General features: G+C 41.4%; 1 protein-coding gene across 1 annotated transcript; it reads right to left on the reverse strand.

Annotated features, from left to right (window-relative positions):
* Positions 1-1,891: 1,891 nt before the first annotated feature.
* coq10a (coenzyme Q10A) lies at positions 1,892-22,936 on the reverse strand. The gene is made up of 5 exons (XM_008104000.3): positions 22,704-22,936; positions 11,892-12,053; positions 9,998-10,190; positions 9,511-9,612; positions 1,892-7,771 (listed from the first exon to the last, which is right to left on the reverse strand). Exons 1-5 carry the CDS (start codon positions 22,781-22,783, stop codon positions 7,604-7,606), a joined length of 705 nt encoding a protein of 234 aa, XP_008102207.1. The 5' UTR covers positions 22,784-22,936; the 3' UTR covers positions 1,892-7,603.
* Positions 22,937-24,014: the final 1,078 nt, after the last annotated feature.

Genomic DNA, 24,014 nt, shown 5'->3' on the forward strand with positions numbered 1-24,014 from the left:
CCTCGCCTCCTTTCCTTTCTATTGGCTGTGCAATTTAGGACTGCCAGGAACTCTTCAGGTCTTGACTTGTCTTGCTTTATGCCCCTCATTTGTGGATGGTATTAGTGTATCCAGTAGAGCTCTAGGACATCTTCAAGCTCCCATTTTATGTGATGGTGGGTAAGAAAACTGGCTAACTTAGTACGTCCCTTTACTGTACAAGACAGTGGCACAAGTATCAAAAGTTCACAAACATAACAGTATAGTGGCCACACACTCACTGTATTTTTTTCAGGGAGTGTGCACCATATTTCATGTGTGATGAGTATTTGTTTTGCTACCCTATATTTTTATATAGGCAAAATATTCAGAGCAGCTTAGTTTTTATCATCAAAAGAAGTAATTAGAAATTTCACTATTTAGGGAGAGTCATGATTTTGTACTTATCTATTTTGATGGTGGAGCTCAGCCACCATTTTTCCTCAAACTTGGTATTACACAGACTACTGAAATTTGACATCTGTAAACACAACCAGTGCTTGCAACTATAGTTCCTACAACATGTAAGTGACTGAACTCCATCAAGCAAGATAATGTAAGCTAGGGAACATGCACTACAAACAGTTCCAAAAATAATCTTGCTGCAGACCTCCACAAGGATTTTTTGAAATATGTTGTCTCCATACATTTTGTTATTACAATTTATGTATGTGTCCATATCTCTTGTAGGGGGTTGGTTTAATCTCCGGTTTACCAGTAAAACTAAATTACTGTGTTCTGAAATAATACATGTCTAAAAAGTGTGTCACGAACTTAAAATGTTTGGAAGGTTCTGCTCTAGAGTTTGAAGTCAGGAATCCAAGCCCAGTCTTATTCTCCCAGTTTTTAAGGACACAGAGCACACACAGCCTTCAAGGGAAAGGAAGACAGTTCTAAGTCCCTCAAGAATAGAGTTCCCAGAAGCTTTCTATAAATATAAATAACTTGATTCCCTTGTGGTTGTGCCAGGAAATAGAGGCTATACTTTGAGAGAGCAGAGCTCTTTCCCTGTGTCAGCCCAAGAACATCACAAGGCCTGACTGAGAAGCATGCAGTGCAGCTTTCCATTCATTCATACTGAAGGCCTTTGGATTTTCTTCCATCCCCCATCCAGTATAGAAAGCAGTCAAATGAAGCCATCATCTGTTTGAATGACCCCTGTAAAAGGACTATGTTTTATATTTTCTACATTAGAAGATTAGGTTTTACTGTGTGTTACTCAAAGCTGTTACCAAAATTATTCAGCCAGTTCTACACAGAATTATGCTAGATTTTGATTCATTTATACATGTCTCACAACTGCACAGCACCACATACCTGTGGCAAAGATTATTGATTCCTTAGGATAAAGGCTGAAAATAACTCGAGCTGGGCTTTTCAGACTTAAAACCTAAAGCCACTTGGTGATCAGTCATGTGTGTGTAATTATGGTATGTCTGTATTTTAGGTAATTTTACAGTTACCTCTGTTCCCTTTCACATCCAGAGTGCTTAATAGTCTCCCTTCGGTTTTATCAGCATAATGACTATCATCACCCATAGCCATTTGGATAAGCTAGGTTTGCAGCTCTCATAACCCAGTATTCCACGTGTTGGGACAGACTGATTTGCTGAGTGAGAGCATCTTCTTTCCTGGATATAAATAAGTAATGGAACAGTATTTCAGATACTGGTATTCCAGATACAAGGGATATTAACCACACAAGAAAATGCAGTTGTGAAAGGTAAGTGAATGCAGATACTTCTGTTAAAGAACCATGCAAGGATTGAGTTTCTGTCTTGTTTTCAATGGGCCCAGAAATCTCTGCACCTTTTTTTTATTACAGCCCAGAAAATAAACAACTCGATCATAAGAAATAGTCAAACCATCTGCATCCTTTTGCAAACAATTTTAATTGGTCTATAAAAATGTTGTGGGATTGGTTCAATCTTTGAACACTCAGAGAAATGTTTACAATTATCAAATAAGGTTCACAGTTAAAGGGTAGAGAAAAACCTCCATGATTTCCTCCCACTGTGCATGACTTCATAAACACTCCCTTTCCCCCCAGCAACATCCCCTTTCTTACAAGCTGAGGTAGCACATGCCAGTCTAAAAAGCCAGTGGCAGCTGGGATTGGTAGGAAAATACAACTGGAAGCAGAAGGCACTCCAACATTTGAGACAGAACTGCTTTGCCCATCAGAGAGCAGCAAGACCAGGAATTTAATACAGTGCTGCATAAGAAGCTTAGAGCTCCAGCCTGATGGGAGGAGAGGTTTGGGTTTGTTTTTTTTGCAGGGGGAGGGAGGGCAGATGTATTAAACACCAGCTGGCTCTTGAGGGAAGATAACTGCATGAACAAATCACAAAAAAGTCTTCATGATTTCATGTAGTGGAAAAGTAGTTGTGAAGTTCCAGCATGAATTATAACTAAAGCAAATTGTGAGTCAGACCTGAAAAAGCTAAGCAAGGGCTAACAATCTTGAATTTATAGTCTTCAACTTGGACATGTGTATGTACCACTGACAATTATGTGCCCTACAGCAGTTGAAGTTCACTGGCCCTTGCTTAATTTCCCATCACTTTTCATTGAACTTAACTTCAGTCAGATCAGCACCATGGACTATTGTGTTTCAGTGCAAATGACAGAAAATGCTTAGGTTTGCCATAATTTGGAGGAACAGCAGAGCTACTAGCCTATCTTCTGGTAGTAGACAGATAAAGATTAATCTATGTTTAGATTTAGTCTACCACTCATATTTTCCAACGGCTAGAAATAACTTGCTGTATCTTCATTGATAGATAGCTGGACTGGGTTTGTATCCAGCCAATGATTAGATGTATCGCCCCCTCTCTCTTTTGACATTAGGCGATACTTTAAAAGTTCTCTGAACTACGGTATGATGATCACCCTGTTGGAAAGAAAACTCAGCAGCAACTGACTAGGTCTCTTAAGAACCACAAAGCACAAAGAAATGGTTAAAGACATTGTTTTGGCAATGACGGTAATATTCAGCAGTCTTTCAGGACAGATATCTGTGCCAAAGGAATCCGCATCCATAGTACTGAGAACATGCTTTCCCTCATAATCTACTTTCCAAAGCACTATGCATGTAGTGCAGCTATGGAGAAAGCAGTTGTACAGAAGACTTGGGTAGTTTGGCCAAGGAGACGTTAGTGGTGAAGGGGATGCCTCTAGATCAGTGGTTCTCAACCTGTGGGTCCTCAGGTGTTTTGGCCTACAACTCCCAGAAATCTCAGCCAATTTAGCAGCTGTTAGGATTTCTGGGAGTAAAAGGTCAAAACACCTGGGGACCCACAGGTTGAGAACCACTGAGATTATATCCTTCTAGGAAGGAAGGGGAGAGAGAGAAAGAATGTGTGTGCATACACTTATATTGATTCAAAGGAAACACTGGAATTCCATGGCTTGTGTAAGTAAGGTAAATTTAAAAGATATACTCTAGTTTTTTAATTGCATAACATAGTCTGAAACTCTTTACTGATTTTAAAATCAAAAGCACAGGCAGCAAGCTGCACACATCATCAGCCCCTGGAAATCTAATTTAACCACCTTTGTCTGTTGAGATTTAATGAAGTACTACCTATGTATTTTAAGAACACAACAAACATGCTTTTTTAAAAGTGGAAGTAAGACTATACAGAAACTGAATTCTACACACACATTCTGGGATATGGGGGAAAGGATGACCTTCTCGGCATTTCTGTGGTACACCAGCATAATGAATCACATTCCGGGGAAAAGCAAGACCCTTGAACCTGAAACCAAGAGTGCTCACAAGCAGCCATTAGTCCTTGGCAAGCTCCAGCTCAGTGTTTGGCACAGCTTGACAATTAGTCTGAAGAAGCATAGCCTCAAGCAGTATGTTTACACAGAAGGAAGTCCAACCAAGTTCAATGGAATTTGCGCCCAATTAAACATGACTAAGGTCACAGCCTTCACTAGGAGGAAGCATCAGTCCCTATGGCAAGATTGCTGGACAATAGGAGAAAAGGTTGCATTACTTTGATAAGTTTCAGAAATGATTATAGCTTCTGCCCGTAAAGCAGTGATGCAAACAACTTCTGCCAGCATTATTCCTATGTTAAAATAGTATACCAACTACTTCGAAATGCTTTTGCATTTTCACAGCCACTCTTCAGATCTGGTGCAGCAGAGATCCAAAAACCCTTGCAATTTTCAAACTTGAAACAGATCTGAAGTTGTAGCTTTGCCAGCCAAATTGAAATTCTCCTTCCTGAATAACAAGAGCTTTACATGAGTTCAAGCTTGTTTTCATTTCAAGTGTGCATGGGGGAAGCAAGGGAGAATTCTTTTTCCTTTCCTCATGAACTGTCTCAGTTATAGAAGGCATAAGCTCAGGACTAGCTCGAGGGTTGCTTTCCCATACCCACCTGCATCCCTGGCCACGTTAGCTATCCCCTTTTCTCCACCTTAGCTCACAAAGGCAATGAAGCCAGAGGGTTAGACATTTGTGGCAGTAGATGATGACATGAGGCAATTTCCTGTTCTAGACCCAGAGAGCATGTTTCCTACATTTCAATGAAAGAAGCTCCTTGCTTGGACAAACATACCAGGGAACTGGGCTTAAAAATACAATGCCTTCATTTCCAAAAAAAGTTAAGAAGAGACCATTGCTGGCTATTATCTTCTACTGTTGGTCTTTCTGCATAGAACTGCAGAAACGAGGATAATGAGAAAGTAAATTGTTTCAGTGTACCCTTTCAAAAAGGCTGAACAAATGGAACCATGTTTCCTTCCATCACTTAGTACCATTTAGGAGGGACAGGAGCCTCCATAAATATGAAATGAATGATTACAGAAGGCCAAAACAACAGCTCAGCAAAGGACATACCAATGGTAGGGCCAAGTCCATGCAGCTCATGTGACCGCAATGCAACTCTGCACAGTGACAGCTAACATTCAAAGCCAGCCCCCGGGGGGGGGGGGGGCGGCTGTTAACTGACTTGTGGAAGCTGCCTTACAACCAGATTGCAAGCTCAGCATAGCAGATGCAGATGTGTTTTCATAGCTGGACCACATTTGTAACCTCAACTATACAGGGGCAGACACAGAACTAACTAACAGGGACCCCTGGCAAGAAAGCCAAGCATAGATCCAAACTGGCTTAAGATTAAAGAAATAACTCCGCTATGTCACAACAAGCATCAACCTTCTTCCCCTGAGTTCATGATACATTTTAGGCAGAGGGAAAGCAGGCCTTTACTGTTCAGAAATAGTTTGCCTCCCATTACCCAAACAGCCTGGGCCTAGTGTGGGGATTTTGGTCCCGAAGGAAAAGGCTCAAAGGATGGTTTTAGTCACCTATGCTAAGTAATCCACTCATGAGAACTGAGGCAAATGGGGTGACCTGACTGCTAGACAGGGTCTCAAGGAGCAGGGCTTTGAGCATCTAGGTTCCCCTATGGTAATATTTAATTACTCTTTATTTATTAATGACATGTATACCACACCTTTACAGAAAAATTTTGCCACACATTCCATGAACATTAGGCAGAAAACCTCAGGAAGCCATAATAAATGGGTAGTAAAGGAAAAGAATGATACACAATGATAGCTCTCCCTCCCTCATACTTGCCCAATGCTACAAAAGCAAACATGCTTAGGCACACTGCCCCAGATTCCCACAGCGCCTCAAGCCCACACTACATGGGCCAGCCCTTGACCCAGTCCTGTGGGACACAATGGGAAAGGAGAGTTGGGTGGCCCCTCTTTATGGACATCGAGCCAAGATAGAATTCATGTCCAACACTGGCAATCATGTACGTGCATGCGGCTTGTGCAAAGTGTGCAACTAACATATAAAATTTCTTTGCAAACCAAGAGGGCATTCAAATTAAAAAACAGGACAAAAAAACATAAATGGATCTCTCACATGGGAATGGGGGATGCCTACAACAGAATCACAGAAAAAAAAGTAGTTTCTGCAGAACCCAGAAAGCCTTTTTCGACAACAACTCTCAGCCCACTATGGGCAGTAGAAAACATACCGAGGAGTTTTGGGAATTGTAGTGCAATAAATGACTTGTGCTACACAGCTAGTTCAAGAGCTCTGGTTTTCTAGGACAACTATTGGGCATACAGCAGGCATGTAATAGCCTAGAACTAGAATTTACAGGATACAGAACTGTATCAGAGCCTCTAAATTGCTCTGACCCATGATATGAGTGAGGCAGGCATACTCCACACTGTGGAAGCTTCATTTCTAGAAGCATCACAAGGCATAATGTTTATGAACCATGATTCTGGGAAAATGGTCCTCTAGTCCCCAAAGCTGCTGCACCAGACTACATTGCCCAGGCCCAAACTATGGAAGAAGTCAAATGAACCTTATATTTGGTTTCACTATGGAATAACTCCCAAGATGCTCACTGAAGATCCCGAGAGAGGACTTCTAAGACCTATAGTACTTTGGGTCCAAGAAGAATTACGTAGTTTGAACTTAGATTTAAACAAACCAAGAGGCTATGCTAAACTGGATTTTACAGAACACTGTGATGGTATGCTAGAAGAAAATGTACTAATTGGGGGCTTCCATTATCTCATTTCTAAAATAATGAAGGCTCCAAGAGCCATCTCTTCCTTAACCTTAATTTGGCACAAATCTTCCCTTCCAAGCCTCAAAGCTCCTTTGAATTCAGCTATTAGCCAAAAACAGGAAGGCGGACTAGGTGCCAGCCTCCCTTATACAGCTTAATGCTAAACAAAGCTTTTGATACCACATCAGGTGGGGAAGTAGAGTCCACACCCAATGGTACAGTCTTTATCCAATATTTGCTTAATATAGTGTCAGGGCAGCAATTGCAAGACAGTGTCCAATCAATTCCTGTAATGAAGCCAGACCCTGCACTGTTACCCTGCCTTCATTCTGTTACTTTTGCATTTCCTCAACTTGACTCCAATCTTTCCAGGGCAGAGGGAAGCCGTCAGAATCTGGCAAAACCAACAATCAATGAGACTATCAGGCAACAGGTACAGATTCTTCTCATCCCTCCATCCTTCCTTCTATCACAAAGAAACAATCTTGGCCAGGTACTTGTTTGTTTGTTTTTTGTTTTTGTTTTTTTGCTTTGAACACATGATTTAAGAGGCACAGTTCCCTTCATTAGGCACAGAACAAAATCCAGATGACACGCAAGGGTTTCCACCATCTCTCATCCACGACACAGGATTGGCACCGTCTGCATCCAAAGGCAGCCATGCAGGGATATATGACAGGGAGGGATGAAAGAGGAGATCATCTTCAGAGTAGAGATTTTAAAAAAGGGACATTCAAATAAAACTGTGCTACAAAATATATAGATATATATGGTATATGTATGACCTAGCATAAAAGCATGGCCAGGCAAGAGACAGCAGATGGAGAGGTTGCTCTGGAGGTAACACAACAGCCTGGCCCTTTCCTTAGGAACAAGTCTCTTTCATCACACCAGGCCCAGTGGATAAATTAGACAGGATAACCAGAAACCAAATAAATAGATAAAAACAGAAAGGCTGGGGAAGCCCCACACTTCCCCGGCACAAAATGTCAGTGCAGCCTCCATAGCAGTAGAGTATGCTTTCACGTCTGGTGCACCTCGTGGAACATGAGCTCTCGGGGAATGCGAGTCTCCGGACCAAAGTTCTTTCCTGCCCGGCGTTCAAAGGCTGCTACCATCTGCTTGACCACCTCATCGAAGAAAACTGTAGCCAGCTGTGAGTGCAACAGGGAGCGAAACTCAAAAGAAATCTAGACAGAGAGGAGAAAAAATATTATGACAGAGGGGCACACATTAAACTTTGAGTGTAAGATCCAGTAGTTACATTGGTGGAGGGGTCACTCTGTCTTTGTGGTTACACTGGTGGTCTTGGGGGAGACACCTCCTTCTCTGAATGCAAGAGGAAAGTTGGCAGCTCCTAGATGCAGTTGTGCCACCTGCCCCACCACAGCCACTCATCGATTACAGGATCTATCAACTATTGGTATTAACCAGCAAGAATTGCACTGTTTCCCTTGGCAAAGATAAGAACTGCTGCTTCATTTTCAGATGTGCTAGATGGTTCACATAGCCAGTCAGTGGCTGAATGAGGGGTGGAGATGCATCTGATGTGAAGGTGTTTGCAGTAAGGTTGAGAATGCCTCTTTGCACAATAACTTCAAAAATATTTATAGTGGCATGACTCAGGTTTCTGGATAAAATCTCTAAGTCCCATTTTCTAAACTGGGGACACTTGCTGAGACAAACATGACAAACACCAGCTCCCTGTGGCTGGTATTTAAAAATTATTAGCAATCATCTAAGTCTAAGAAACCAGGCCCACAAACCCCTTCTCCCTTCTGAGGCACATCAAATCAATAAGAAGAACAACCAGGGTAACATTTTCCCTACAAAAATGATCCAACGCAGTATATTCTTAGGTCAACCAAAGAAAGTGTCCAATAAAATGAGTGACTATACCATTGCTACTTGTGACAAAAAGCAGGAGTCTATGCCTGACCAGTTCTCCCTTTTCGCTGCTGAGGAAGAGTCTGCCAGATAATACAAAAATCCTAGAGTGACAAGTAAGATTTTCCATGGGTGACACCAGTTTGCTTCACCTTAGAAATAGCTTGAGGATACCAGTCTGACCATGGGGACTCTATCTCAAGAGAACATGTGGCAGACAAACAAAAAAAAGGAAAACCCATTATCTCTCAATTTTTCTTACTCTCCAGCCAATATGGCACTACCTTCTTAGTGGTTGCTCCAAGATAATGGCACCATCTTAGGGACCCAAGAAGCTCATCAGGAACAAGGAAATAGTGGTGCTTTGTGTAAGGAGGAAAAGGGGGATTCACGATCTCACATTTTTATTTATGAGGCAGTCACTATGCAAGTCTCTGTCTGAAAATAGGGCTTCATTTCATGTGTTAAAAAATCAGTATACCAAGAGGAGATGTACCAAGCAGCTTTTGTTGAAAGCCAGGCTTACCAATGTGCAATATTTATTCAAGGAAGCTGCAGGGATAGGAAGAGCCTGAATGTCTCATAGTAAGTATGCACACCTTCACAGAAGGCCACACCTCAGGGAGCAGATTGCTCAAGAGCACACCTAGGAAGCCAAATCAAGAGTTACAACTCTCAGCCTCACTTAGTCTCTATGAACCAGGAAATGAATCCCAGAGGCACAATCCACATGAGTCTTACCTAAGCCCTTGTTTTCTAGACTACTTGGCACATAAGGAAAATATTTGCTTCTTTGGTTGAATATCATTTCGCTATGCTGCTTCCTTCGGATAAGCAGGAATGGGATAAGTTACTTTGGCCAATGACCATGTGGCAGGGGGGATTTTGGGATTCTATGCTAACTGATTCAGGGCTATTCACAGTGAAGCAATCTTTCCTGCCCTGTTTTACACTGATAGGCCTAAATTCAACAACACAAATTTGGAATGCTGTATGCAAGAGATGAGCAAGTTAGAAAACATTACAGTCCCTGTGTGCTTACTGAGAAGTCCACTGTGCACGTGCGGGGATAACCTGGAATGCCTGGGCTGAAACGCCAGTTTGTTTCTAGGTGGTTGAAGAGTTTTCCATCAGTGCAGATTGCCTGGGTGGAGGGAAGATGAGAGGCAAAATCAGAAGTGGCTCTGGCTAAGCAAGCCTGTACCTGCCCTCAAAGACTAACAAAAGAGCCCACACGTCCCTGACCTCCCAACTCCAACTGCACTTCTGTGGTCACAGACAAACTACACTTGGAAGGGATGGTTCCCTTCTTCCATATGATACTTGAGCAGAAAACAGGTGTGGCTCCCGAGCATCTTAATCTTTCAGTGAGTTCTTGAAGACTAGGGCCTCCAAACAGATCCTACCGTACAGGTTCTCACAGCCAATGAAGGCTGTTGGATTATATGGTGCCCGTTACTGCCAACTGCTTCTCTTAATGTTAAAGGTTCCTTCTCAGGACATGGTCTGGATCCCAGCATCTAGCTCACCTTCACCAAATGGGGCCGCACCAGTGTAACAATGGACGTATAACGTTCCACAACTGGAGGGAATCCGACTTCCAGCTGGGCTTTCACATGGCCTGTACGTTTAGAAACCACTGATGATTTCTTGCACCAGGGAACAAAGTCCTTGTATTCATCCACATTGGACACAACATCATACATCTCCTGCATAGAGTAACTGCAAGTAAAAGGAGAGGGAATACAAAAGTCACATTCACTCTAAAAACTTGAAGACAATATGGTGTTCCGAGAGGGAATACAAAAGCCACGTTTACTCTAATAACTTGAAGACAAGATGGCATTGCATTTCATCACTATTATTTATTTGAATGGCTGAATAAATGTAGTGACAAGAAAGTATGCAAACAGCATGGATTAAATCACAAGTACAGGTTTGCATGTAAATCTATCATGTCTTAACAATTCTTTTCACACTCTGAATGATCATATTCATAGCATGTCTATTACAATGAGGACTAGTGTTGCCTTCCACTAGGACCTCATCTCTTGGAGGAGAAGAAAAGGCAAGATACATGTCTTCAACTTCATTCACCCAAATAGAGTTTCAAAAAAGATAAGCAATGCATCAGAGATTGACGGGTGATGCCAAATTGGAGGAGGGGGAATTGTAAAGGCAACAGAAGTATAATGGGAAAGGCAGAACCTTCTTCAAAACAACATTCACACTCTCTTATACCCAACCGGCCCATGAAGTGTCAAAAAACTAGTTTTTTGACCTGGATCTGTAGTGAGATCCCACACAACTAATATGTTAACCTAAACAGAGTGACATACAAGAGACTTACTCTTATGTCACCTTCATGAATGCTTGAGACTTTTTAGTTTAGAAAACAGTAATGTTATTCTCCCTTCCCCCAAAAAAAACCATAACGGAAGAACATGAATGAGGAAAAAATTGGAATATAATTTTTCTTTTTGAAAAAAGTATTTATCTCTTAGAAAATCCTTATTTCTCAGAACGAACTTGTTGGGGTGTTTATTTTATTATTTTAAACATATTTTAAAACATTAAAATAGTCCAAAACATCTTCAATTCCCCAAATGCGCTACCAAAAGCAGTGCTTTGAAAATAAGAAGTCAATTTATTAATGTTGTGTGCCTTAAAGCAGTATTCCACTTATGATGTTCAGAAGTTGAGATTTACAGGGCTGAGATAATGTGATTGGCCAAAGGTCACCCAGTACGTTTCTGTGGTTGAGTGGGGATTCCATCTCTGGTCTCCAGAATTGTAATTCAGTGCTCAAACCATCATGCCACCCTGGTTCTCAAAAATTAATGTTACTAGTTAAACTAAAATACCAACATTGCTACCTTATGGCAATAATTATTTCCAAACTCTGGACAGAGGTGTATAAAATTGTACATAGCATGGGCTACATTATACATAATACCAAAACCCCAGTGTCCTCTAATGAAGCTGAATGGTGCTTCAGAAAGGGAATCCTTCGCACCATATACAGTGAAACTGTGAAATTCTCTACAGGATTTGGTGATAGTAATCTACTGAAATTGTTTTAATCGAAGATTAGACTAACTCATCCAAAATAAGGCTGTCACTAGCTACTAGTAATTAAAACTATAATATACTTCCATTATCAGAGATATTATACCTTTGCATAAGCAGGAGAGTGCTATTATGTTCGTGTTCTACTTGTGAACTTCCCAATAGTAATCTGGCTGGATACTGAGAGAACACTGGTCTTAATAGGGGTGATACAGTGAGGAGGATACTATATTGGATAGAAAAGCAAATTACAGATATTTGGGACAGTCCTATGGAGTGATCATGCAAGGTAAGTAATTTCTCTCTAAATCACAGAAAAGCGCATTAATCCTCCTACGAAGCGCATCTGCTCACCCAATGATTCTCCTTTCCGAGTATTCCTTTCGCTTGTTGGTGAAAGGTGCTGTGAAGTTGATAAAGCTCCTGCTGTGCTGAGTTGCAAGATCCAAATCAGGACTGCTAATGACCCGGGGGGCTCTGATCATCAAGATCCCACAGGATGGCACGTACCTGAAACTGAAAGATTTCCTGCAGTTGGTTTGACCCAGTGGTTAGGAAATACATTGCACCTGCCCAGATTAATTACAAATGTGATCACAGAGCTAGACTATGAGACAAGGCAGGCATGCTGCTTAGGTGAAGCTAGGCACAACCTGCCATGGGGATGTCCTGCACCCCTGTGCAGCCCCTGTCCATTTTGCTGTGGGGCTTTCACAACACAGCTTCCTAGTGGACTTTGTGTCCTATGTTAGTCATTGGAGAAAAGAGGAAACAGGCATTGGGACTAACATTTAAGCAAATGTAAGTAACGCTTAGGCAGGCCCTTGATTATTCACTCACTTTTCTTTTAGATCAGGCCAGATAAAGCATGTGTCCAACGACTGGGCCTTAGATGGAATCAATAGATACTTTATTAAAGTGAATATACTAATTTCCATTTCCACTTCCCACAAGCCTTACAAATATCACAAGGAGAAACACCAGATAGGGGATGCCCGAGCCCTGTACTTCCTTCTACTTCAACTAGCCACCGTCTCATACTTATATGGTGATTGCAAATAAGCTCTCCCATTGGGTCAGTTGAATGGCCTGTCAACCTATTCAAGTTCAAATCTTCAGCTGAACAAAGTCTATCCATGGAAGTAGGCATTGGGGGGTGCGGGAGGGTAAAGGAGGAAATGCTCTTTGCCTGAACTAACTAACCAAGGCTACAGGAGACTTTCAGTCATCATATCTTCATGATTGGAGAACCAAACAATAATCTTTCTTTCTGCTAAAGCCCTAGAGGCTCACCACCACCCTACCTCATCATGCTCTGCCTCTCTCCAGAAAGAGTTAGTTCCACTAAGGCTTCCTTAAAGCAACAGTGCTCAACCTTTTCCATCTCAAGAGACATGCCTGGTGTACTCTGAGGGGGTGCACATTCATGTGCATACATATAAATGCAGGTACACATGTATGGAAAAAATAGACATGAATACAACCTCGTGTAAAATGTCCAGAAACTTCCATTTACCCATTTCTAAAACGAACGAGGAACAGCAGTCTTTCCTCTTTTCCCAACACAAGATCGTTTCACAGTACACAGGTATAGTGATATGATCTCACTTCAAGTACAATGCATGTATCCTATGGATTTGTAATTTGATCAGAAGAGTTCACTTAACTGCAAACTCCATGAGGGAACCATTATAGTTCAAGTGCAATTATAGCACCACAGTTCTGTAGCTTTGGAAGTATGAGAGTGAAATCCCATTAGCTCTGGGACTTGCAAAAGGAATAAGCAGTTACATCATCCCTAGGACCACAAGTTGTACAGCCCCTGGCCTTCAAGCTTTTTCCAGAAATAAGAGAAATGAATCAAAGCATCATTGGTGTGCCAGTTCCATTGGTCCTTCAACACATGCTATATGCAGCAAAACTAAGGGAGGCATTTCTAGTGTATTGACATGGAGCATAAACTGATAGTAGGAAGTGCAACAGAGAAGGCCCCAACCAAAGGAATGGGGGGGGGGGGGGAAACTGCATAGCTAAGTCAACCAAAGTCTATTTGCCAATGTGACTTAACCACAAGGAGATGATTGTGGCATAATCAGGGACAAAGAAACTGGAAAGAATGGACAGTTAATAGTACAGTAATAGCTGCCCAGCAGGTTAGCTAGGATACATAGTGTGGAGCACTGCCAAGGAAGTGCTTGTGAACAGCACTATTACATAAGAAAATAAAGCTCGGGAAATCCAACACACTGTGGCTGAAACTTGGTGCTTTTAATCTAGGATGATACAACTACCAGCCCTTTCTAAATTAACCCTCTCCAAACCCATCAGCTAAGAGTCAATGAAGCAACAGAATGTGAGGATTCCAATATACTTGAGTGGTGGAAAGTGGCATCCATTGACAGCTTGACACTGAAGAAAATATATTATTAATGCTCCAGTAACTCATTTGAACAAATAGAAAACCACAATAAGAACTTATTTTTTCTTATCTATCATAGAACATACAAAATAAAATAATAATTAATGAAATGTAATGCTATTTGTTATTGTTAGCCTAGATTGATTGTCTTTGGAATAAATTATCAATAAACATACAACATCAATAAATATTATTTCAAATAGAAATCACCTGAAGGACACTCAACTAGAGGTTTCCCTGCTTCAAATCTAATGCTATTAGTGAAGAAGGGATTTTTTTTTACAACTGACACCCTCTTCTCTGTGTACAAAAGCATCTCTACACATTAAAAATTGAGTGTGAGTGTCCAGAAGGACTCTACAGTTGAGTATGACTTTGTGATTGTACAGCATGATAGTTACTATTATGTTGGCTGGGGATTTCCTACCCTGGGTGTACCTTTGAGTTTTGATTTTCTAGTGCTTTCAAAATTGTCCTTTTCTCCTGACCCTGAATTTTGCGGTAGATCTGCAAGGCTTTGAGTTCTGTGTGGACAGACTAGCTCAGGGGTCCCCAAACTAAGGCCCGGGGGCTGGATGCGGCCCTCCAAGGTCATATACCTGGCCCCCGCCCTCATTTATAATATAATATTTTTATATCAGTTTTAATAATATACATAATATCTATCTTATAAGGTAAAACTTCAATAAAAATATATTTAAAAAATAATAATAATATAATATATTGTATATACATATGTGGAGCCCCGGTGGCGAAGTGTGTTAAAGCACTGAGCTGCTGAACTTGCGGACCAAAAGGTCCCGGGTTCAAATCTCGGGAGCAGAATGAGCAATCGCTGTTAGCCCCAGCTCCTGCCAACCTAGCAGTTCGAAAACTTGCAAATGTGAGTAGATCAATAGGTACCGCTCCGGCGGGAAGGTAACGGTGCTCCATGCAGTCATGCTGGCCACATGACCTTGGAGGTGTCTACGGACAACACCGGCTCTTCGGCTTAGAAATGGAGATGAGCACCAGCCCCAAGAGTCAGACATGACTGGACTTAACGCCAGGGGAAAACCTTTACCTTTTACTATATACATATGATATTGATAATAATATTATCATTTTATACAATATAATATTAATAATAATACTATATAATAATATTAATTATATGTTATATATTACATATAATATTACAGTATAGTGGTATAGTTCAATATGGTAATATATAATGCTAATATTGTGCTATGCTAATAATATAATATATTGTATGTACATACAGCTGCTCTGAGTTCCCTTTGGGGTGAGAAGGGTGGGATATAAATGTAGGAAATAAATGTAGTAAATTAATAAATAAATAATTTTGGACTTAGGCTCGCCCAAAGTCTGAAATGACTTGAAGACACACAACAACAACAATCCCAATTAACCTGACTATCTCATTGGCCAGAAGCAGGCCCACACTTCCCATTGAAATCCTGGTAGAATTATGTAGGTTAAAATTGTTTTCATTTTTAAATACTTTATTGTTCTTTCATTGTTATTGTTGTTGTTTTGCACTACAAATAAGATATGTGCAGTGTGCATAGGAATTTGTTCATTTTTTTTTTTCAAATGATAATTCGGCCCCTCAACAGTCTGAAGGATTGTGGACCGGCCCTCTGCTTTAAAAGTTTGAGGACCCCTGGACTAGCTGATTGCACCTGGTGGGCTCAGATGTTGTTCTGTAGATTTTGTTTCTTGCTTATTCCTCCCTTGTGAGAATGAAATGGAGGCAGCGAAATGATTTGTCAAGATGTTTGTGAACACAGCAAATTGTATTCCTAATCTAGATATGGATGCCCATCTTTCAAGAGGTGTGACAGAGCTATGAAAGTTGGGTGGATTTTGTGATTCATTTTTAAAGGTGGTATTATGAATTTAAAACAGATGTTTTAATGTCAGCTTGCTTATTATAAGCGCCTGTTAAGCTAACAAGATGGGTTGAAAAACAGATAGCAAATATCAGGTAATATTGTCAAGGAAGTGATAGAGCAAGAAATGGGCAAAATAGTTTTGTAGCAAAGTATAAGCTATTGTTCTTTGAAAATGCCTTGGGCAGTGGTGATGGACAATTCCATTCATTTTACATGAGAGCTAGAGGACTATCACTCAATCTTCAGAACTGGAAATCCTGCTTGGGACTAGTTATTTTCCCTAAACGCTGAAAACTTTGAAAAGGGCCATGCAATTTGTCAATAAAGATTAAAAGGGCCTATGTATGCAATATCTGCTTTCAATATCTGAAGTGCTGGAATGGGTGTCTAGCAGTTTTTGTTCGGTAGGTAAACAGTGGCTTTGCAATGTATGTGTCTTTGTCTTTCCCTGTGTGTGTTTGCTGTGCCAGTCTGTTGAAGTCTGAGGTACCATACACACCAACTTGAGATTTTGTAACAAGTGCCAAGGTCCAGTGAAAACTCTCATGAGCTCGGATGCATGGCTTGAGATCAGAAATGTAAAAGCTTTGCATCCATATCTGCAGGGACAGAATGAGGAAACAACTGCTATCATCCCAGGCAGCATGGCAAATGATCCAGGATGGTAAGAATGAGGTTCGATAATGTCTCCAATTGGAAGATATGCACTACAATGGAAAAGAAATCCTCCCCCAAAAGAAGGAACTTGGTGTTCCTTTTCTTATAGAATACAACTCTTTTCAAATGCTGAACAATATTTTTGTTTGTCTGAGGGGAGCAACTCACTGGAGAGCATCTACAGCTTAAGCATCACTCCAGCTCCTCTCTGCCCTGCCTAGGGCAATACAGCAACTACTCACTGTGGTTGCAACCATCATATTCTAGTGCAGAAATGTGCAACCTGTGTCCCTCCAGGTGTTTTAGACTTCAGCTCCCAGATGTCTTGACTATTGGCTAAGCTGGCAAGGGCTTCTGTGAGTTGATCCCAAACACCTGGAGGGTGACAGATTGTGCAGATCTGTTCTTGCTTTTAATACAAATGCAAACAAAATATTTCACCAAATGGCATTCCACTATTACAACTAACAGCATGCACCTGATACCTCAGCAATTCCATACTTTGTGCATTCACACACTGAATTATGGCAATATATTGATTGTACAGATCATAAAAACTATGAATCATTCTTAAAGAAATGGGTGTGCCATATATTTGATTGTCCTGGTGCATAACCTGTCCTCAGGACAAGTGGCTATTGCTAGGACAGAATGCAGAAAAATGGAATGGTTTCAAATTAGCAAAAGGGTATGCAAGGTTGCATTTTATCACTTGACATGTTTAACTTGCAGGCTGAACATATCATGTGTAAAGCAGGATTATACTCAGAGGAAAGAGAATTGAAAATTGGAGGAAGGATGGAGAAAAATTGGAGGAAGGAACATGAACTGTTTAAGATATGTAGATGACACCATACCATTAGAAGAAAATAGGAAATTATTATTATTTCCTGCTTTTTCTCTTTAAAGAGACTCAAAGCAGCTAAAGATTTGGAATGATTATTGAAAAAAATCAAGAAAGAAAGTGCAAAGGGAGAACATTAGAACATTAAGAAAACAAAAATAATGACCACAGATTATTGGTGTAATTTTAAAGCAGATGATTAGGATATTGAAGTAGCTCATGATTTTTCATACCTTGGATCAATCATTAATCAGAATGGAGATGAAGTCAAGAAATCAAAAGAAGACTTGGATTTGGAAGGGCAGCTATGAAGAAACTGGACAGGATTCTGAAGTAAAGTATAGTCTCACTTATCCAATACTCGCTTATCCAACGTTCTGGATTATCCAACGCATTTTTGTAGTCAATACATCGTGATATTTTGGTGCTAAATTTGTAAATACAGTAATTACAACATAACATTACTGCGTATTGAACTACTTTTTCTGTCAAATTTGTTGTATAACATGATGTTTTGGTGCTTAATTTGTAAAATCATAATGTTATTTGATGTTTAATAGGCTTTTCCTTAATCTCTCCTTATTATCCAACATATTTGCTTATCCAACGTTCTGCCGGCCCATTTATGTTGGATAAGTGAGACTCTACTGTATTAGGATATATCACTGAACACTATAGGACTGCCCATGACATCGTATTTCAAATTTCTATATATGGCTGTGGAAGCTGAAAAGTGAAGAATACTGATAAAAATCATTTGAAATGTGGTGGTGGAGTCTTCTACAGATACCATTAATGTCTATAAAGACAAATAAATGGGTCCTAGAACAAATCAAGCATGAACTCTCAAGATGACTAAATTGGAACTGTTATATTTTTGCTGTATCATAAGAAAACACGACTCACTTAAAAAGTCAACAATGCATGGTACTTTAGAAGTCAGTAGGAAAAGAAGAATGCTGCATTCCCGATCAACAGACTCAGTTCAAGAAGCCATGTCTACCCTGAGTCTGTAAGATCTGAACAGAGCTGTTGATGTCAGGGTGACTTGGAGGTCTCTGATTCATGGAGTCACCATATATATGTTGAAGTCAACTTGACAGCAGTTACCAACAACATATTGTTCTGGAATGACTCTATTACATCATATCTTGCATTTTATGTTTCACAGGTTGTAGGCTGGCCACCCTAAGAAAAAAGAAACTCGATATCTAAGCCTTTGCTCTAATCAAGCAGAGCTAGACTGTTCATGAGAGGTACACATTTTCTCTGGTATCAGAAGTAAATGCCTCTGGATTGCTGGTTATTTAGGATCATAAGTGGGACAGTAGTACTACCTTGACATTGTAGCTACGGGTGTCCTAGAGGCAAATGGTTAGCCACTGTGGGCTAAATAAACCTTTGGTCTGATCCAGGACAACGCTTTTCACATTCTTACCACACTTTCCATGGGTTGGCCACTAGCACAGTTAAAGGGAAAAAATTGTGTGTCTATTTACAAGTTTCCATGCATTACACATACATTTAAAATGCAATCTTTCTGTTAAAATGTATGTTTATGCTAAAAGTCAAGGTTAAAAAAACACACAATCCTAGGAGAATATATTTTAAAACACCAATGTCTTGAAAACAGTCAGTTTAGAAAATGCACTTTTTGTACTCCAGCACTCAGAATCCCACAAAGTTTACTGATTATACCAGGGGCTGTGGCTTCAAAAAGGTCTTTGTTTAACCAAGTTCTAGTTAGAAGGAGCAAAAGTTCACAATGAAAGTCACCCTGCTAGTATCAGATTTTCCTCAAGTCTGAACTTCCATAAAGTATCATTGCTGTTTACTAAAACAGTAGTAGGCACTATCAATCATCCCCAGCAAAAAAAGGAGAGAAACAAAGAAAGCAGCATCAAATAGTCAGTATTGTATGCTCAATTTGGGGACATTTCTTCTTCATTTTTGCTAGAACCAGTACAAATCTAATGAACCCTAAATTCCAATGAAAAGATTATCAAGCTTTTTTATTGAAAAAAGCTATCAGTCTCAAAATGTTAGCTGTTCAAATGTTAGATATTCTTCTTGCTTCTATCTTGAACAGGACCAATAAGCTAAAAAGAAACCACCCATAATAGTCTGCTTCCTACATCACTCATCAGAAATGGCATAACCTCAAATAAGAAGTGGTCCAAAGACCTTCTCCAAGTTGCAATCTAAGTTGTACAACATGGGTTTACATTTACCCTCCATCAATATAAACCTCAGTGTCCTTTTATGCACCTAGTGGAGTCAACAAACTCATTTATATATCTTAATTTCCACACAAAACAACAAAGTGTATATTACAGAGCAGTTACCAGAAAGACAGTTGTTAATGGTGAGAACGTTACTACTGGAGGAAAAAGATCCGGCATAGCTAGCTCTTCAGAAGTTGCAGAACTACAACTTTCATCAGGTCTAGGGGCCAGGCACTTCATCAATGTCTGGAGAACATGATCCCTATTCCTGTATGACGGTAATGACACATTTGTAAAACACTACAGCAATAGCAAGTGGCAAAATACCCTCTTTCAAAATAGCACCAGGCTATCATGTGCTAGGGACAGCATCAGAGTAATATGCTTAAAGGAGAAAGATTTCTACCAAAGTAAACACACACAGAGAGCACTTAGTGGCTTTAAAAAAACCTCACCTGGTATGAGACATATGTACAACTTTTTCCATGCACATACTCCATTAGAGGAACACAATACTTAGCCAAACTTTCTGTAATTATTTGAGAAAGATTACTGTTCCTCTTCCTCTAATACACCTTCCTCACTGACCTCTTTGTCCTTCAGCATTTATTTCAAATGGTCTTCATCTGAATGCACAACACATCTCCTTTTGCTATAATTCCCTGCCACACACTTTACCCAATACATTTCCATAAACTATCATTATATTCTTATCCTTCCTTATTTACAAACTTGAACATTTCCTTTCAAAAACCTCCTTTTGCCATCTGCTTCTCTGATGACATCCTAGAAGCCACACAGAATTTTCTCTCCAAACTTCTTCAATGCCATCCAATCAAAATAAGAGGCATAAAGCACTGCTGCCATTTTCTTTACAGGATTTATATCCCTTGTCTGAAATCCTTAGGAAGTGGTTTAGAGTTCAGATTTTGAAATACCTATATTTACTTATATGAAATTGATGAGATATCTTGGAGACAGCAACCAAGTCTAAATAAAAAAATGAATGTATGCTTTGTGTACACTTCACGCATACATATATAGGCTGAAGGTGATTTCATACAATTTTTTAATAATCATTTTGTGCATGAAATAAGGTTTGTGTGCATGGGAAGGTGCTACTACCTCAACCGCCCAGGTGGACCATTTTGGAATTCCAGATAAAGATGCTCAACCTGCACTATTCTGGTGTTTACAAACGACCCTTGTGATATTCATTTCAAGAGGTTACATAGAAGGAATGTAGTTTGGTATCACTTGAACTGTCATGGCTCAATGCTATGGAATAATAGTAATAATAATAAATCTTTATTTATATCCCACTCTTCTCCCTAAGCAGGACCCAAAGTGGCTCATAACATTTTAAAAACAATACAAATAAACCATAGTAAAGGTAAAGGTTTCCCCTTGACATGAAATCTAGTAGAGTTCGACTCTGGGGATGGTGCTCATCTCCATTTCTAAGCCGAAGAGATGGCGTTGTCCATAGATATCTCCAAGGTCATGTGTCCAGCATGACTGCATGGAGCACCGTTACCTTCCCACCGAAGCGGTACCTATTGATCTACTCACATTTGCATGTTTTCGAACTGCTAGGTTGGCAGAAACTAAGGCTAACAATGGGAGTTCACCCTGTCCTGCAGATTCAACCATATATATAACAATAAAACCAACTATAAAATAAAATATAAATAAACATTCTAAAATCATTTAACAGACATGACTGTTGTGGGAACTCATCAGTTCAAATAATACACTTTACTTGACGCACTGAAAGTTAGACTCCCTGTCATTCCAAATTAAATTTTTTTAGTAAAAGCTTGCTCAAACAGAGTCTTCAGCTTTTTTTAAAAAATGTCAGGGAAGGAGCTGTTTGAATCTCCAATGCCTAGTTTGATGAGGCCTCAGCAAGAGACTAGGGGCCCCTTGCAAAACCATAGATCCCAGGATTCCATAGTATTGAGCCATGGCAGTTAAAGTGGCAGCAAACTGCATCCATTCCACAGGGCAGACTCAGGGTCCTTCCACACAGCCATATAACCCAGAATTTCAAAGGCAGGAAATCCCACAATATCTGCTTTGAACTGGAATATATGGTAGTGTGGACTCAAACAACCCAGTTCAAAGCAGATATTGTGGGATTTTCTGTCTTGATATTTTGGGTTGTATGGCTGTGTGGAAGGGCCCTGAGAAGAGCTTGGAGGCTGCTGCCTATCTGATCCCTGTATTCCTCTTAGGTTTTCAACAGTGGAACTCTCTGCCTCGGAGTGTGGTAGAAGCTCCTTCCTTGGAATCTTTTAAACCAGTGATTTTCAACCTGTGGGTCCCCAGATGTTTTGGCCTACAATTCTGATAAATCCCAGCCAATTTACCAGCTGTTAGAATTTCTGAGAGTTGAAGGCCAAAACATCTGTGGACCCACAGGTTGAGAACCACTGTTTTAAACAAGGCTAGATGGCCATCTGTCGGGGGGGTGCTTTAAATGTACTTTTCCTGCATGGCAGAGGTGGGACTGGAGGAGTGGTTCCCAAGCTTTGGTCTTCCAGGTGTTTTGGACTTCCAACTCCCAAAAATCCCAGCCAGGTGACCAGCTGTTAGGAATTGTGGGAGCTGAAGTCCAAAACACCTGGAGGTCTAAAGGTTGGGAACCACTGGACTAGACGGCCCACATGGTCTCTTTCAATGCAATGATTCCATGAAATGGCTTTCCCTTTTCATCCTGGGGATGGATCAGGGGCAGGACTGGGTGGGTCTAGGGATCTCTTTCAACTCTACCGTTTTATGATGCGAAAGGCAAAAGCTCCACCTGTTGAATTTACCAGTCGAAAGTGTAGAACAGGCATGGGCCTACTTGGACCCTCCCTCAGGGTTTGGACTTCAGCTCCCACCATTCCTAACAGCCTCAGTCCCTTACCTTTCCCCCCTCTTTCCCCCCGCTTAAGCGGCCGAGGGGGAAAAGGAAGGGGCCTGAGGCTGTTAGGAATGGTAGGAGTTGAAGTTCCAAACACCCTGAGGGAGGGCCCAAGCTGGCCCATGCCTGGTGAAGAACGATTCCTAAGAGTTGGAAAAGGCCCTCCTGTCCTGCCCGCTTCCCCGGCCCTCCTCACTCATTCACTCACTCACCCGCCAGCCAGGCCCGCCCTCGGCCTCAGCCCTGCCCGCGCTCCCAGGGGCACCAGGTCCCGGAGCCGCCGGGCCGCCATGAAGTTGTGGGGCGCCTGAGGGAAAGAAAGGCCCAGCTCCCGCTGCCTCGCTCTGCCACCAACCAGGCAGGCGCCGGCTCCGGCCTCCGCGACCTCTCACCCGCCCTGCGTCACAAGACGTCAATGCCTCAGCGCATCATCCTGGCGGGGGCCGGAGAGGAAGCGAGCGGGAGGGAAGCATCACGGGAGTTGTAGTCCGACCTTCCGCTGGGAGAGGAGAGGCGGGGCGCGCGCCTAGGCCTGCATCGACATTGACGCTGCAGCAGGAATACGGTTGGGCGCCCCTTCTTCCTCTGCCCTGGCCCAATGCTATGCAGTCCTGAGAGCTGCAGTTCGGAGAGGCACCAACACCCTTTGGCAGAGGAGGCTCAGGGCCTTCTAAACACGCAATCTCTATGACTCCACATCATTGAGCATAGCAGTTCAAGTGGTGTCAAACTGTATTCCTTCTGCAGTGTAGATGCAATAGGTTGCAACTTTTGGAGCATTTATATTACCTTCCACCACTATTGCTGATTTGTGTTCTACTAGCACTGGTTGCCCAGGTGGGTGGGTGTGGGAAGTGGGGGGCTGCGGCCCACCTGCTTCCTCCCTTCTCCAGCTCAGAGAGCCTTCCTTACAATGCCTCCATGGCAACACTCTTCTGGCAACGGTGGGCAGGCTCTCTTTGTGGCTCTCCTTCCTTCCTTCCTTCCTTCCTTCCTTCCTTCCTTCCTTCCTTCCTTCCTTCCTTCCTTCCTTCCTTCCTTCCTCTCCCATCCACCTTGCAGTCCCAGTGACTTCACAGAGCCACTTTTAACTCTCAATAGCCTTTGAGGTACAAACAGACCCCATCTGCACAGCCATATAATGCAGTCTGAACTGCATCATAATAGTCTGGGTAAAGGTAAATGTTTTCCCCTGACATTAAGCCTAGTTGAGTCCGACTCGGGGTTGGTGCTCATCTCCATTTCTAAGCTGAAGAGCCAGCATTGTCTGTAGACACCTCCAAGGTCATGTGGCCGGCATGACTGCATGGAGCGCCATTACCTTCCCGGTGAAGCGGTACCTATTGATCTACTCTCATTTGTATGTTTTCGAACTGCTAGATTGGCAGAAGCAGGGGCTAACAGTGGGAGCTCACCCCACTCCCTGAGAATTATTCTCCTTGTGTGTCTTCTTCCCTATTTAAATCACTTTCTGACAGAATGTCAAATTGCTGCTTGGTAGTCTGTCTTAGGAGTGTGATTAT

Source organism: Anolis carolinensis, chromosome 2 (genome assembly GCF_035594765.1).
Source record: "Anolis carolinensis isolate JA03-04 chromosome 2, rAnoCar3.1.pri, whole genome shotgun sequence".
Lineage (NCBI taxonomy): Eukaryota > Metazoa > Chordata > Lepidosauria > Squamata > Dactyloidae > Anolis > Anolis carolinensis.